At 37.4% G+C, this 17,671-nt stretch overlaps 1 protein-coding gene and 1 long non-coding RNA gene across 2 annotated transcripts; both read left to right on the top strand.

Moving 5' to 3' along the window:
• The first annotated feature begins 859 nt into the window (after positions 1–859).
• On the top strand, positions 860–8,990 carry LOC125270333 (zinc-binding protein A33-like). Its single transcript, XM_048193802.1, has 6 exons — positions 860–1,448; positions 1,538–1,633; positions 6,844–7,074; positions 7,148–7,170; positions 7,252–7,370; positions 7,560–8,990. The coding sequence occupies exons 1-6, from the start codon at positions 1,056–1,058 to the stop codon at positions 8,057–8,059; spliced, it is 1,362 nt and encodes a 453-aa protein (XP_048049759.1). The 5' UTR covers positions 860–1,055; the 3' UTR covers positions 8,060–8,990.
• A 6,743-nt stretch (positions 8,991–15,733) lies between these two features.
• LOC125270340 lies at positions 15,734–16,571 on the top strand. Its single transcript, XR_007185328.1, has 3 exons — positions 15,734–15,948; positions 16,015–16,081; positions 16,152–16,571. It is a non-coding gene; the product is annotated as an uncharacterized LOC125270340 (long non-coding RNA).
• The last annotated feature ends 1,100 nt before the right edge of the window (positions 16,572–17,671 follow it).

Here is a 17,671-nt window from a genome sequence, read left to right as displayed (position 1 = left end):
GAGAATGCATGTCAACATTACAATTTAAAGAATGCAGTTAGCAAATAATGTAATAATTTAGGCAATTTACAATCACTGTTAGCAGTTTAACTGAACATAGAAGCAATGAGCTCCTGGAAAAATGAATTACATAATAACAATAATTAGGATATATAGAAATTGTGCAATGTGCATGTTGATCCAGATGATTGTGTCTTCTGAAGTCCTCACAGGAGTTGGTGCCGTCTCTTCATAGGTGTTGGTCATCTGAGGTCTTCTTAAGAGGCTGGATCCAAACTGAAGCTGAAGTCCTCTCTAGTCACCTCGGGATGGGGTGACTAATGGAGAATAATGGAGAATAATTAGCGTACCTGCTGTTCATAACATTAAGTAAAGATAGTCATGTGATAGTCATGATAGTCGGAAAATGTGAAACTGACACGACACCAGTTTACACTTTCTTCGTAACTTGAATACGGAAGGCGGTCTGGTGGAAGCTAAATTTTACTTCACAACTTGTTAAATATGGATATTTTTTGTTTTTAACACACTTGTAAGTCGCTTTGGATAAAAGAGTCTGCCAAATGAATAAATGTAAATGTAAATGTAATGTGCAATTGATCTGGTATGAGATGCATTATGTGAATGCTTGGCTAAAGAGATGTGTCTTTAATATATATATATATATATATATATATATATATATATATATATATATATATATATATATATATATATTCTCATATTGCAGACCTGTATGTACTTTCTTTTCATATTCGGTAACTTTGTGAAAAATTTTGAGGGTGGTCCTTGAGATTTTCAGAGGGAGGAGCTGATTGAGAGGCACCCACTAACTTGTTATTTTTTCTTTTGGTCATGCTATGTCTTGACAAAAGCAAATAAGAATCAGTGATCTGTGGAGAACCAAGAAAAACTCGTTCATGAAGGATTTTTGCAAAGTTATTTTCTGAACGGAAGAACTTTGTGATTCTCATAGTTATTTCATAGTTCCATTTCTGAAACCACATTCAGAAAGTGAAAGTAACGTTTATATTGCTGGAGCTCAAACAGTGAAAATGGCTTCACTGTCTGAAGATGATTTTTCTTGTCCTGTGTGTCATGAAATCTTCAAGGATCCCGTTCTTCTGTCATGTAGTCACAGTTTCTGTAAAGAGTGTCTTCAACAGTTCTGGAGGACCAGGGAAACTCAGGACTGTCCTGTCTGCAGGAGAGTGTCAAGACACAAGCCTCCACTTAATCTTGCATTAAAAAACTTGTGTGAGTCGTTCCTGAAGGAGAGAAATGAGAAGCGTTCATCAGGATCTGAGGAGATCTGCAGTTTACACAGTGAGAAACTCAAACTTTTCTGTCTGGAGGACAAACAGACTGTGTGTTTAGTATGCAGAGATTCACAACAGCACGAAAATCACACATTCAGACCCATCGGTGAAGTTGTTCCATCATACAAGGTAAGATATTTGCATATGATAAACACTTAATCTCATGTTATGTATTAAATATATGAACATGTTATAGAATATAATTGTAATAATTGCAGGAGGAGCTCAATACAGCACTGAAGTCCTTACAAGAGAAACTGAAACACAATAAAAACATTAAAGGAGAGTTTGGGAAAACAGTTCAACACATCAAGGTGAGGATTGATACTTTTGACATTCACAAATTTAGTAAAATAATAATATACATAAGTAAAATTTTAGTAAAATTATGTATATTAATAAGATAAAGAGTAAAAGTTTAGTAAAATTATGTATTTTACAGTGCAACTCAGTAGACCATTTAAGCACAAATGTCACAGTTGCATCACTGCAGTTGTGCACACACCGTGTTGTCAGTGTGAAATCGCATACTCTCTTGAGCAGGTACACAGCAAAATCTCCAGAGTTAATTCATCTCTGCTCAGATTACATATGGTCCCTCTCTGTATAGTGTTAAAGTAACACTGAAGCAGAGTGAAAGATAATGAGATAATTAAGTGATTAAGTTATAATTGAGCATTAGTGATGAACACCTGCTGTTAACGAGCATAATCACTGAAAATAAACAAAATAACTACAAAGGACTTCCAGCCACAGCCTTATTAAATCAACTGAAGATAAAAGACATTAAAACTCTCAAGATCTGATTAAACAACTCCACAAACAGCATATTATCTCTTTAACTTTAACTCTGCTTCTGTTTTATTTTAACTCTATGTAGAGAGGGACCATATGTGGAGATTTTGCTGTGTACTTATTTTGAATAAGTAATTACTTCACAACTGCTTAAAAGTTTGTTCGATATAGTATGAATGTGTGTATTAATCAGTGGCATTTCCACCGATGAGTCAAGGGAGGCAGTGCGTCCTCAAAAAAACGAGAAAATAATCGATATTAAATGGTGGATCCAAAATGGTCAATATTCATATTCATATTTCATGTTAATCATTTTATCATTTATGGCTTATGATTTGTCAACATTATCTTTGATTTCATATATTTATGTACCCCGATTTCATATATGAATCCTCATCATATTTTCAAGTATTTACTCTTTATTGTACTCCTTTATGGTTATTCTTCTTTTATCTTTAAGAGTATGCTTGCTATATTCAGTTGTTCTTCAAAGTGCTCCAATGTGACAGGTCATGTTGACACGTTTGTGGTTAGATACTGGACGCCTGCCAAGTACTGCAGAAGCGAAGATGTTTTGCTCATTTGAACTTGATGTACCTTTGTATGAAAATATGACTGTTTCCACTTCTTCAGAGCTGTGATAATGCAAGATCTGCAAAATTCCCTTAAGAGTGTCAAAACAACACCTTTTGTATCTATTTTCATCTATTTGACCAGTCACTCTGACCTAACCACCTACACCAACTATGACATAATGGATAAATCTGTCTGACCTTTTCTTATTAGACCAAAACATACGTTTGAGTGGGATGCAAATTTTCCTATGCTTATGGTATAAAACGGACTGGGTCTTTGATAGTTTAGCTTTTCTTTGCTTTTTCTTTGCCCTTTTTGCTTCTGCCTACCTCTCATTTCATTCTGCAAATGTCTTAATTAAAAAGGAAAATTATTAAAAGAAAATCTGAATGTTAGTTAATAATAATATAAATAATAGTTTAAACTGCCTTTAGTTATTATTTTGGAATACATGTAAAAATGAGTAAAAACCCTAACTTGATGAAATTTATACTTGGTTTTAATAAATAGAACATTACATAGTTGTAAAAATAACAAAGTCGAATTGTATTTGGTCTCTCTTTTTATGTAAAGTTAAGTAACAGGGACATAAATGAGGACTTTGCCTCCTCGTTTTAAAACACCACCACACACCAATGTAATCTGGATGTACTATATCCACCATGACGTCATTATCATGTGACCACCTAGAGTCAGCAGTGTCGCTTCACTGCCATTCACAAATCCTCTCCTGTGGCCTTATAAGATAGTAAATCATTGATCATATGCACACTTCAGAATCTCGTCTACATAGATCTACATAATATTCACACATACTGTTCTTAGAGGACATAATGCATTAGCCCTACAGTTACAGAATGAAAGGTTTAAACCTATAACATTTTACATAAGTAACATTTAAACCTATAACATTCAACATTCTTGTAATTGTGAGTTTAGATCACAATTCTGAGAAAAAGTCAGAATATTTTTTATTTTTATTCTCATAATTGTGAGATATAAACTCGGAATTGTTCACTAGAAAAAGAAGGTTCACTAAGAATGTCTATATACCACATATATCTTGTTAATCTTTTGCTTTTATGTTTGGTATAATTTTAAATGTCTCAGTGTGATTGGTAAATGGTCTCAATTTCACAGCAGTCACTTATATTATGAGAAAGTCTGAGAAGAATTCTGTTCTGCTGTTGGGGGAGTGTGCCTCTCTCAAGGTCTCTGGCAGGATTGTTTTCTTATCACTGACCATTCTGTTCAACCCAAACATTGTCTGTGTTTTACAACTTAGAGTTGAAGACTTCTTTGTTCTGTTCTGGGTATTTAAGGGAAAGTGGCAAAAGAGTAGAAAACCCCCACACTCAAAATAAATTCCCCAGTGTTCATGAGTTTGCTTGCCTATTCAGCCTTGATGGTTAATAGTAAAACAAACTTGGCTTGCTGTCCGTGGAGGAGGCTCAAACCTGAAGCTCAGCTTGAGCTCTGAGTTAAACCAACTGGGCAGAGGAGGGTGGGAGGGAGGTAAGAAGTGGAGGGTTTCCGGAATAATTTGTTAATGGGATGACGCAGCTTATATAGTACGCACTTAATGATGATTGACAGGACCGAATGTTTAGGCTCCTCCCGAACCAACAGTTGGAACTTCATTTAAATTAACAATTAAATATTTCTTATTGCAATCCAGACTGACTTTATTTCTGTCATTCGTCTACAGTTCTTTTTGAGAATTATCAGAGGTTTAGATTTGGATGTTTTGTTAAAGATGTTTGGTCATCATTATTGTGATCAGTGTTTCCTTTAGTTGGACAGTTTGACTCTTGGTTTTTATGTTAAGTTTATGGTCTTTGTAACAGTGTTTACACAAACACATTTGTTACAATGGAGACCATAAACAAGAGCAATCAGGTGAAATGGTTTATACCATCAACAAGAAAACTCACTGTCTAGTCTCATCACTGACCAAAAGTGATTATTCATTATTAAGTTATTTTCACAAGAGTACCTTCATACCACAGATCAGAAATTTTGATGTTTTAAATACATTGTGGGGGGGGGGGAATAGATACACCCACAGACATCAAGAAACAGCATATGTTTCTCATAAATGCTGACATGCTTCATGCTGCAGTCCATGATTGGAGTCAAGAGTTTTATACAATAGTAGCTTCAACAAGCTTTGTGGAGCTACTGTAACACAATCAGTGGGGGTTAACCTGCTCTACAAAGGGAACTTATTCAGAATAAGATCCCTTTGTAGAGCAGGACATTAGATGGATGGAGCATCCTGGTGGTGATGGAGACAGTGAGAAGAGGAAATTGGATTGGATGGAAGTGTCTGGTGTGGCCTGACCTCAACAACTGAACCAAGCCCAAATATACGTAACCAAAGCCAAGGCTATATAATGAATGAACATTTCCATTTCCTCTGTCTTTTCAATGTTCTTTCCCATTATTGGAGTCATAAAAAAACACTGTGTGTGTCACTTTCAGAAACTACCCTATATTGTGCCCATCACAAATGTCAAAAACAGCCTATAAATTACTACATTTTTGAAACTATGATCATCTAAAGAAAGAATATACATAATTTCAATATTTATAGTGTAAAATTAGAGATGTATATATTTTTCAAGGTGTCAGCAGTGTCAATTTAAGATGAAATGTGATGTATGATGAAGAAAAGAAAGAACAATCAAGGTAAATACTTGTGAATATAATATTCTTATTTAGCCTATTTGTAATTTTTCCAATTACAACTGCTTTAATTTTGTCAACATATGTCACCATTTTTTGATATTCATGTGCTGATTCTTGATGTCTGTCGGTGTATCTATTTTTTTCCCCCACAATGTATTTAAAACATAAAAATATCTGATCTGTGGTATGAAGGTACTCTTGTGAAAATAACTTAATAATGAATAATCACGTTTGGTCAGTGATGAGACTAGACAGTGAGTTTTCTTGTTGATGGTATAAACCATTTCACCTGATTGCTCTTGTTTATGGTCTCCATTGTAACAAATTTGTTTGTGTAAACACTGTTACAAAGACCATAAACTTAACATAAAAAGCAAGAGTCAAACTGTCCAACTAAATGAAACATTGATCACCATAATGTTGACCAAACATTTTTAATAAAACATCAAAATCTAAACCTCTCCCCAAAATAATCAAATATCCCAGTTAAAAACAAACCTAAAATTTCAGTTGATGGATCATTTGAAATTGGAGTCCGATTAAATACAGTGCTAAAGTCAAATTGAAACAAAATTTTTGGCCATCATTTGGACGGAGTCCACTACAACAGGCTTGTACTAATAGTGGATAAAAGCAAGATGACAACATAAGTTATAACCGTAATTAAACTAAATTGTACATGTTCTATCTCCATGCCGCATATATTCTCTAGCTCTAGCTCTAGCTCTCATTATCCAACTCCAGATCGAACTGAACGCTGTTACTGAGATTTTCTGACATTTTCAGTGTGTGAGATTGTCCTATTTTGTTGTTGTTGTTATGCCAGAGCATGAGCTCTTGACGAATGCTCCAGAATAAGTTGCTTCTTTGGCCCTGTTTACATCTGGTATTAAAAAGCGTTTTTGTTGATCAGATCACAAATGGATGATGCTAAATACAAGTGTAAATGGGGTCTATTGAGTTTGTCCACTTTTGACCACTTCCAGAGTAGTCGAAAATGCACAAAAGAAAAGCCACAAAAGACTGCCTACTCTCCACCTACTGACCTGCCTAAACAATATGAGAAGAGCGCTAGAGAGACAGGATGTAAACTTTGTAGACTGAAGACCCAAGTTTGGTTTGAAGTCAAAAAACTTACCAAGCACAATGTTCTCTTACCATTCCTGATTTCTCTCACACACTCAGCATGTTTTGAATGGTCTTGTAGTTGTCAGTATGTTTTCTGTTATCTACTTTCACGTTTCACATTTCGTCCACTAGACTGAAAGATCTGAAAAAGCCCATACATTTAGAGAATGTACATTCCTCGAAGAAATCAGGAGTAGTCAAATGGATTAAAATACCAGGTATAAATGAGAATGTCTCCATCGTCTACTTGTGATCCGATCAACCAAAATGCATCTTAATACCAGGTTTAAACAGGGCCTTTGAGATGATTGAAGTGAATGTGATTTGATTTCAGTCTCAAGCTGAGCACACAGAGCGTCAGATTAAACAGCAGTTTGAGAAGCTTCATCAGTTTCTCAGAGATGAAGAAGAAGCTACAATCACTGCACTGAGGGAGGAAGAGGAGCAGAAGAAGAAGATGATGAAGAAGAAGCTGGAGGAGATGAACAGACACATCTCAGCTCTTTCACACACAATCAAAGACATGGAGGAGATGAAGAAAGACAATGACGTCTGCTTTCTGAAGGTCTAATTTCACATCATTGATTGATTGATGATTGATTGAGTTCTTGATGATTAATGGTGTGTTTGTTCTGCAGAAGTTTCCAGTCTCAAAGGAAAGGTGAGTGATCTGCTGGTGTCTCTGGTCTCTCTGGTTCTGATCAAAAGCCACTGCAGTTCTGACTCCTGAATGTTCTTCCAGAGTCCAGATCTCACAGCCGGATCCACAGATGGCTTCTGGAGCTTTGATTCATGTGCCACGTTACTTGGGCAACCTGCAGTTCAGAGTCTGGAAGAAGATGTATGACATTGTCCAATATAGTAAGTGTGATTAAATGACACATGTTTTTTATTTATTTATTTATTTATTTATTTATTACAGATTTAAAGATATCTGATGTGTTTGATCAACAGGACGAGTGTCATAATTCATAATAATCTGTGTATGGTTCACTCTTGATCATTATATGAACATCAGAATAAAAGCAGATGTTGATTGTGTCTCATCAGCTCCTGTGATCCTGGATCCAAACACTGCAAATCCATTTCTTGTCCTCTCAGATGATCTGACCAGTCTGAGATACAGCTGGGACGAACAGTCACTTCCTGATAATCCAGAGAGATTTAACAATTATTACTGTGTTTTGGGTTCAGAGGGATTTAACTCAGGAACACACTGCTGGGATGTGGAGGTTAAAAAGAGTTTAGACTGGAGTCTTGGAGTAACTACAGCAACAAACCAGAGGAAGGGACGTGATTTCTTTAACTCTGATGTCTGGAGTGTGCGGTATGACCCATACAGATTGCTTGGGTCTGGTTTTCGTGTTAAACAGAAGCTTGATTGTGTGAGAGTTGATCTGGACTATTACAGAGGAACGGTGTCATTCTCTGATCCTGTAACTAACACACATCTACACACATTCACAACCACCTTCACTGACACACTCTTTCCTTTCTTCTGTAATCTTGATGAAATTAACTGCCTAAGGATTTTACCAGTTAAAATGTAACAACAGAAAATCACAGAAACATCATCTGATCCTGCCAGTGAATAATTTTAAATTTATATGTAACTAGCCATCTTACATAGTCTGAATTTTGTCAAATGTAACTCAACATATTCTGCAAAATCCCCATTGAACAAATAAGATTCACGACCAAAAAACAAAAATTATTTTGCCCTTTTGTACATTACACGCTCTCTGAGTCCAGACTGAAGACCCTTATCTAATTTCTCATAATCAAGCTCTTTCTTCCCTTTCCATGAATCAACATGATTCTGATTTTCTCAGTGGTCCATGAACTCCTGTTCAGATTCGGAGTCTCACAACATTAGATCATTTGTTATGTAGATCTGTTTGTCAGATATTCAGTCTTTGTTGTTCTGACTCAAAGAGAAGTCTCTCCTACATGAGTGACTGGTGTCGTTCAGATCCCGGTCTTGTTTATCAGGGGTTTTGAGTTTAATCAGTTTCTGCTGTATGTATGATATCTGACTAATGGAGTGAAAATGACTCTTGGTTTGGATTGAATCCACAAGATATTATGCACTGACATGGATAAATATGATTCCTCTTAGTCTTAATTATGAATTCTCTGAAAAAAGCTCTGGAGATGTTCATATGAGGGGTCTCACATAATAGTACACTGTGCTCACTTTTACAGTGTCTTGGTCTTTGAATTTATTGTATCTTTTCAACAATATTTATAGTGTATTTTGTGAAGTGTTTTTAATAAGAAGATTCATGTATTAAGAGTGATGACATTGTAAATCATATACAGTATTAAAGATTATTTCAATGATGAACCCAATGAATGCTCACTGGTTAAGTAAAGTTGTAAACAAGTTGTAGGAGAGTTTTGAATGTGACTGCTAGATGAGCAGCTGGCAACAATAAAGTCTTTTCTTTTGACACCTGGAACTCCTGAGTAGATAAGTTTCTTCAGAGACGAAGACTGCCCAGCTAACAAATGTTTGTTCTACGAATGTTTTCCAAACATTCACTTTTGGTTATGGGAACGTTAAAATGTCCAGTTTTCTTGATGTTACACGCTTTTCCAACACCAACGGATCCATAAGAAAACCTGGCGATCACCTGATGGAAAGACTGAAAAAAATCAAATTGACCACGTTTGTATCAGCCAGTGATGGTGGACATCATTCCGTTTGTGTCTTTCAAGCAGTGGCGTAGCCACGGGGGGGGGGCCTGAGGGGGCCTAGGCAGACCCTCATTATTATGCAGGCCCCCCCAGATTTCTGAGCGATTTTTTATTTTTTATGTTGATTTGTTACACTGATGCATATGCTGCACGGTAAAATGCAACAGCTGTTTTTAGACTTATTGGTTTGATTATTTCACGTGTTGCGCGTATTCTGCTGTTATTATCTTTGCGCGTGAGAGTTCGTTATTATGCGGTGAGTGACAGCGGCACCCGAGGCTTCCCGTTACCAGGACGCGCATCTCAATGCAGTGAAATCCGGTGGGTGCTCGGGCTTCTAACTCTACATTCGTTTTAACCAATAAAAAATCGTTAGAGAATCAAGAACCTCTGACTGCAGCGCACACAGCTTTCTTCTCGTCATTATAGTTAATTTGAGGCAGTTTCCGTGGCGAATTTGCTCTTGCTCAGATATTGCGTGCTCGGCTGTGCGCGCTCAAACTTTGTTATATGTAAATCAAACATGCTTTTTCTTTAGAATTGTCTTCTCTCCTGGATTTAATGTTGCTAGAAGCTATTAACCATCAAACTTACATAACTGACTGTTAAAACAACACCTAGAAATTGTAAAGAAATTAAGTATCTTTTTATATAATAACTCCATGTACAAATGATATCATTTTCAAACTTAGCCTACTTTAGTCAGCCAGCTATCTAGATATTTTTATTATCTATTTAATATATATTTTTAAAGTTATATATTAAAAGTTAAGTGCTTATTGTAGCCTAAATGCTTATTGAATTGTTATATTTAGCGAACCACTACTGATCATCAAATAGTACAATATTAGCATGAGTGTAATCAAAATGGTTTATGGTCTGGTCTATGTATCCCTGCCTCTGCTGAATTATTTTTATCCCTGGTGGGGATAAAAAAATATATCCCTCCCGAGTGATGCTACTCCACAAACCACCAACAGAGCATATAAAATAAAATAAAAATCGTTTTTTAAAAACATTGCCAAGTAAAACGCTGCGTTTATATACAACAAACGGGACACTTTTCAGACACGCATTCCGACTTCGCCTCAGCGCCAGACAAAAGTCAAACGAGCGCGGAAAAGGTGCAGGTGATGACGAGGGAGCTTCAGTTGAACAACAGTGAACAGATGAAATGTTGTCAGGCTTGACGGTAAAACTCAGAAAAAATAACACGACTGTCCAATCAGTCATTATACTGTGCTCGTGGCGCGCACTCAAGAATTGCATGCGCAAATGCGCCGGCGCGCGCTGCATAATTACTTTATTATAGCTAAAATAAAGCGCAATAGAAACTACGAGCAATGACCGTCGTTTGAAAATGAAATTGCCAAACATGCGATTGAAGCTGCCTCAAAACTGTGCATGCATGCATGTATTTGTTGACGTGGTTTTAAAGCTATTGTTAACCAATTTGTTGGTCTTAACGTCTTAAAAATGCACATATGTACACCAGGGAAATCTAAATTTTCTCGGGGGAGCATGCCCCCGTACCCCCCTAGGCAGACCCGGCGCCAGACACAAATTCACGGACGGGCATTACATTTTTTTCAGGGGGGCACAAATGAGATCAAACTCACTGCATAGTAACATTAATTATGAATTAAATGGGGGGAAAAAAAGAAGAAAAAAAAAACGAGGAAGAACTAAACACACGTCGCAGGGCTCGACATTGCCCGGGACAAGTTGATTTTTTAAAGGGGCTAGTGAAAGAGAATTTTAATTACCTGGCCTGATTAAAACGCCAATAACAAAAAAATGACTAGGGAATCACCAAAACGCGATAATGCTTCTGCATTCATTTAGTCTAAGTGGCTTAGTGCATAATAATATCTACATTATCGATAGAGCATATTATCGATAGTGCATAATAATATATAGGCTGATGTATTGTACTGACGCTAACAAAACGTTGCGCTGTTGATGCGCTCGCGCTGCCTCTCGAGGAGAAATCGAAACAAATGAGCGCAGCAGAAACAAAGAAACTCAGTTAACATCCTGCCAGTAGCGTCTCCTGGCCATAAATTTAGGTAGGGCAGATTCTGGGTCTTAGCGCTAGTTTATGATAAACATTTTGTAAGCTTTATATCCTAATCGCTGAACACATCAGACACACTTTGGCAGAATTCGAATGTCCTTGCGTTATTCAGCCCGAGGGTGGCGCTCTAATGATGTTTGACAGACTTTAGTACAAACAAACGCATAAAATCTGAATTGCCTCAATGTAGCATTTATTGTGTCCGAATGGTGTTTTAGGATGTTACAAGGTATGTAGGAATTGTCTATTCTCAGAAAAAAACATAAAACAAACACAACAGAACTACTAAATTATATATAAAAGATATTCACATGAGCACGTTTAAATTAAGGTTTATACTCTCATTCATTTAATATGCTACTCCACATAGGAAGAACAGACATGCCATCTAGTTACTTACCAGATACAGACAAATGTGAAGCGGACTGATGTCGTCTTGGTCTCGAGCGAGGTTTACGTGAGGTAACGTCACATGGAAATAAGCGGGGCAGCCAGAAATCTGCTCTCTACGAGAGGGTGCTGCAGAAATTTGTGTGGCGCTGTAGAGCTGGGAGGGCTCTGAGACCGGCTGCCCCGCTTATCATGATTCATGCCTGCCGAATCCTTGCGCTACATTTTAATATATTCTGCTCACTTTATGACTAGAAAATCTGAAAAATATTTGTTGCAGAATGCTGAACACGTTTATAATTTATTATTAATTCAGTGTATATAGAGGTCTATGTTTGGATGATATTTTGTTGGGCTCTGCCCCACCTGCCCATACAGACGAGCCGCGGCTGAATACTGCAGTAAAAATTCAAAATGTGGAGTTTTTATATTTATGACATGATACAGTTAAGCAACATCACACGACCAAGAGTGCCGAATAATACCATCACGACTGAAAATGTGACACTGATTCATATGGCAGTTCTATAAATAAGTAATATGAATTTACTTACATTTTAGACGCAATATTGACTGTTTTTGTTCTGTTTTAGCAGCGAAAATAGTTCAAACAAAGATAACAGCAGAAGCGCGTCAGTCTCACAGCAACACTCGGCTTTCGCCTAGCATTGCCTCGCTGATCTCTCCTGCCAACTTTGGTGGTCTTTGATCAAAGAAACTGAATATGAATAAGTAATAACTGAATAAGAAGCTGTATATCCTCAGTCACTGTCACACGAGATCCCAGCATAGTTGTTTAAAAAATGACAGCTAACGTTAAGCGGCAGCGCTATGCTTAGCACACAACCTCCGCGCTCACTATCGACAAACCAATCAAATCCGTTTAAATTTTTTTTTTTTAAATCAGACCAAACACATTTTTATTTTTATCCAGGAGTTATGTATATACAAAACGATAACTTTTGATAATAGTAGCCTATTGATAAAAAAAAGCAAGGACTGGTGGTTGGTGGGACTTGGAGTTGATTCGTCCAGGGCGGGCACTAGTGACTCACAGGGCGGGCCAGGCCCCCCAATGCCCGCCCATGGCGCCGGGACTGCCCCTAGGAAACTATATTTTATGACCTCGGTAATTATGAAACCCAGCGTACATGTTCTTTAAATTCTATCTAATGAAATCTGAGGTAAACGTGTGTTTCTACAAATGTGCGCACTTTGAGAGTAAAAGTTTGTATATGTAGTATGCACTGTGATCAAAAATAAATGGGACCAAACGCGATTGAATGTAAAGGTTTGTGTCTCGTTATTCTATGAATAACTACCGATTGATTTTGCATTTCTTTTAGAAATTATTATATATAATATAGCGGCCCCCTCATTTTTAGATGCCCCCCCCCAAAAAATAAAATTCTGGCTACGCCACTGCTTTCAAGGTGTGAAAGTCGGGTCTAACCATTACCTTGATGTGGCCAGAGTACAGAAAACGTAATTAAATCTGCAGTTCTAAGTCTGAGTGAATTAATCGCCACCGTGCTACCCGTCGCGAGAGATGGATCCGAGTTTTTTTTTTTTTTTTTTTTTTTTTTTTTGGCAACTCATCGATAAGAGGGGGAAAAAAATCTAGCAGCTCCAAGACCAGGCTTCCAATGCAGCTCAAAGTGAATGTGCCACCCTTGAATACACAGCCATGGACTAACAGGCAGGGGCGGACTGGCCATCTGTGTGATCTGGAGAATCACAGAACGGCCGGTACTCCAGGACGGCCGGCGGGCCGGCCCACCACCCGCCACGCACGCAGTCATCATCTGTTTTTCCCCCCACTAATCTGTTTCACACTCCAGTACTGTAGGTGGCAGCAATGCACCTTTAAGTTGGATGCCAGCTGCACTGGCCGTGGCCGCCAAGTAAGCAGCAAATACGTTAGATCAGTGGTCTCAAACTGCCGGCCCGCCCACCCCTTCTACCCGGCCCGCAACTGATCTAAAAAATAAAACATAATCCGGCCCGCTAAATTATTATTATTATTATTATTATTCTCTAGTTGCTACCTGTCTGATATGCAAAGAAAAAGTCGCCGTTCTATGGGGCATTCACATATCGCGCCGCATTCTCCTTTCCAATGCGCTTTCGCTCCAGTGGCGTCTGTCGTTGCTATGCAACCATGAGCCGCGCTCTCAATCGCTTCTATTATGAGCGCGCTTGCCTAAATGACAGTAAAAGCACTCGACTTTAAGTCATGAGCGCCGATTTAAACCACCGAAACGCGTCCGATGCAGCCATTAAACGTTACCGATGCTCAAACGGCATCTTGGACAAATGTGGCCTAGCTGTGTGAGCACAAGCGCTGCAGGTGTCTGTCAAGAAAAAGAAGAGTGTACAAATGTATTCAGGGATTGTATTTGTTCAGTACAGTGTTGTTCAGTGCAAGATTTTAATGTTATTTAAGCTAACATAAAGTAAGGGAAAATACCTCCACTAGATGTTAAAAACTAATAATGTATGTAACAATGAGAGATTTTTATTTTTTTGGCAAAATAAAGTTGATATATAGCTCCAGTTTTTTTGTTTATTTCTGACCCCTCCACGCCACAAGTGTTGCTGGTTTTGTTCCTAAATTACTGATTTTTTATTCCATATATCTTGTTGGATGTGAGAAGTCGCACCAGACTATTTCAATTAATAGTATTATATTAGTAATAGTATTATATAATTATATTACACTCTGTAACAATGAGAGAGACACTGCTGATTACATTTAGTATGGTAAATAAGATATTTATAGTATAGGTATAAAAAATATTTTAGTAGGCCTAATGAAATTTGAAGTAGGCTAAATGAGAAATAATGCAAAGGAAAGTAAATTTTCTGAAATGTTGCGCTTTCTTGCACTTGAAGGATAATATGGCCCTCCTATGAGGTGTCAATCACAGAAACGGCCCCCTGACAATTTGAGTTTGAGACCCCTGCCATAAGAGTATTCAAGTTAATCTAATATGCTTTTAACACAACATCTAGTCAACATCAGTGCTATTGCTATAATTTGGATGGTATAGTATCATGAGCCACAATTAAAGTCTTGTGACACTCATGCCAGGCGTTATTGTTGTTGTTGTCGAGTTTCCGCACGCCGATTGCTTTGGGCCGGGCCTAGTCAAAGTCCAGGGCCGTTTTTTAGTCCCAGTCCGTCCCTGCTAACAGGTGAAATGCTCATGTCACCATGACAAGTAACTATGGATACTCGGCAATGGATGTGAGGCAGAGAAAATGACGAACTGCGGTGACTCCCGCATGCTTTATCGCATTGTGAACGACCTTTCAGGAGCGGGGAGGTCCCTGAGAGTTTCAGTATGTCCTATACTGACTGTGGTACCCGTGTGAAAAAAGTACATTTTAATAATATAATTAAAGTTAAATAAATTAAATATAATCCACACACTATTTTCGTACTTAATATACTAAAAATTCTGCTTTAGTACTTCTTAAGATGATCTTAACCCTTTAACACGTACGATCACACCGGTGTGATCAGTCTTGTCTGGCCCCAGGAGCGTACGATCACACCGGTGTGATTAGAACGTTCAGTGCATTGCGTGATCAACTGCCAAATTCAAATGTGCGTGCGCGCTTTGGCTGGCGCTAAACCAGAGACGGACGCGCGCAGCTCTTTTCATACATTACATATATGCAGTGTTTTCAACCAAATAATGTTTATTGTAGATTTCAGACATTTAAATACACACGAGTACTAACAAAACAATATATTTAGAGTTTGTAAAATACACAATGATGTCTATAGAAGCGGAAATAACAACCCTTTCCATTATAATTAGACGACACGTTTTATTCATATCAGATACACATTGTGAAAGTAACTTTAAAGCTTACTCTATTCTTCCCCAGTTCACCGACTCACTTACTTTCATGTATTTCGGGAGAAGTGGATAAATGCATGGGTTGTAAATCCAACAGATCCGATTCTCCGTGCAGCGCAAACTAACATGGCGGCGCCCATCGCGCATATGGCTCAACTAACATGATCGTTATGTAGCAGTGTGAAGTATACCCTTGGTTGTTTATTGGTTGATGTCAGGTAAACGGTTAACCTATCAGGACCGGAGTGTTATGGTATAAAATGGGAGGACATTGGTTACCTAGGATGCGTTGTCATCCGTACCGCCCCTTTACGGGAGTCCGCCATTTATGAATGGAAGGATGTTTGGTGTGCCGTCCCTGCTCCATGCTGCTGCGCGTATAAGCTGCCCCCAGTTTCAGGTTCGTACGTTTTTGTTTTATGGAGGATTCTTCAGGGAAATATTTATTTACCGTGTCTCTGTGTAGTTTGTAGATGAACAGCTGCACGCTATGATCAGCAACACGCATAGTACTGCGCGGTGAACATCTCCTGGTATGTACGACAGAAGGTTGCTTGTTGTTTTTATGATTTTATTAGTAACTCTGCTATTTCTGTTCGGCAGGTTGATTTAAATGCCCAAGGGTTTCATCGCTGAATTATGCGACGGAATGCACGTCTAGTGATATAACGCACTGCTGCCTTGCCTGGGTTTCAATCCTGTCGTGTGTGTGTGTGTGTGTGTGTGTGTGTGTGTGTGTGTGTGTGTGTGTGTGTGTGTGTGTTTGTGTGTGTTTATGTTTATCGCTCGCCGTGGATTGAGTGCACATGTGTCAAGCGAGGCCATTTTTTTTGGCCGTTTTGTGCCTCGAGTGTGCGGGTGATTGTGGTTTGGTTTGTGTTTCCTTTTTTGTTTCTTTTGTATTTGTTTTGAATTGTAAACACACTGAATGTAATATTTTCTTTGTCAGTTTAAATTTTAGTTATTCTGTTACAAAGTGTTTTTTTTTTTGTTTTGTTTTGTTTTGTTTGTTTTTTGTTTTTTGTTTTTTTTGCAGAAGGGGAGGAGTTTGGCTGCTCATTTAATGGTGTCCACATTGAGTGCCGTGCTTCATAGGTTCGAGTGATGTGGTTTATGGTTTATTAAGTGTGGTGTGACAATTAAGGGGTTGCGGCAGACCATCTCCTTCCTTTACGCTTCTCTATTTTATATGGAAGGCCGTTTCAGCATAAAAACGTTCCAGCGTTACTCGTCGTAATTATATTTTTACTAGTAACAATTAAATTAAAGAGCTCTATAATTTAATTTGTACTAGTAAAAATTACAATTACAGAGCTCTATAATTCAATTTTTACTAGTAACAATTATAATTGTAGAGCTCTCTAATTCGGTTTTTACTAGTCACAATAACAATTATAGAGCTCTACAATTAAATTTTTACTAGTAACAATTACAATTACAGAGCTCTATAATTCAATTTTTACTAGTAACAATTATGATTATAGAGCTCTCTAATTCAATTGTTACTAGTAACAATTCCAATTAGAGAGCTCTACAATTCATTTATTACTAGTCATATGTCTCCATTGACTTCCATTCATTTTTAATTATAGAGCTCTGTAATTCAATTGTTACTAGTAACAATTGGGATTATAGAGCTCTCTAATTGAATTCTTACTAGTAACAATTACAATTATAGAGCTCTCTAATTCAATTGTTACTAGTAACAATTGGGATTATAGAGCTCTCTAATTGAATTCTTACTAGTAACAATTACAATTATAGAGCTCTCTAATTTAATTCTTACTAGTAACAATTACAATTATAGAGCTCTCTAATTGAATTCTTACTAGTAACAATTACAATTATAGAGCTCTCTAACTGAATTCTTACTAGTAACAATTGAATTACAGAGCTCTTCAATTGATTTATTACTAGTAAAAATACACATTAAAGATATGTGTAATTGCAGAGCTCTATAATTCAATTACAGAGCTCTCTAATTCAATTGTTACTAGTAACAATTGAATTAGAGAGCTCTCTAATCGTAATTGTTACTAGTAACAATTGAATTACAGAGCTCTCTAATCATAATTGTTACTAGTAACAATTGAATTAGAGAGCTCTGTAATTCAATTAGAGAG

Source organism: Megalobrama amblycephala, linkage group LG1 (genome assembly GCF_018812025.1).
Source record: "Megalobrama amblycephala isolate DHTTF-2021 linkage group LG1, ASM1881202v1, whole genome shotgun sequence".
Taxonomy (NCBI): Eukaryota; Metazoa; Chordata; class Actinopteri; order Cypriniformes; family Xenocyprididae; genus Megalobrama; species Megalobrama amblycephala.
The sequence above is the reverse complement of the archived record's forward strand: the minus strand, read 5'-3'. Positions and strand labels throughout refer to the sequence as shown.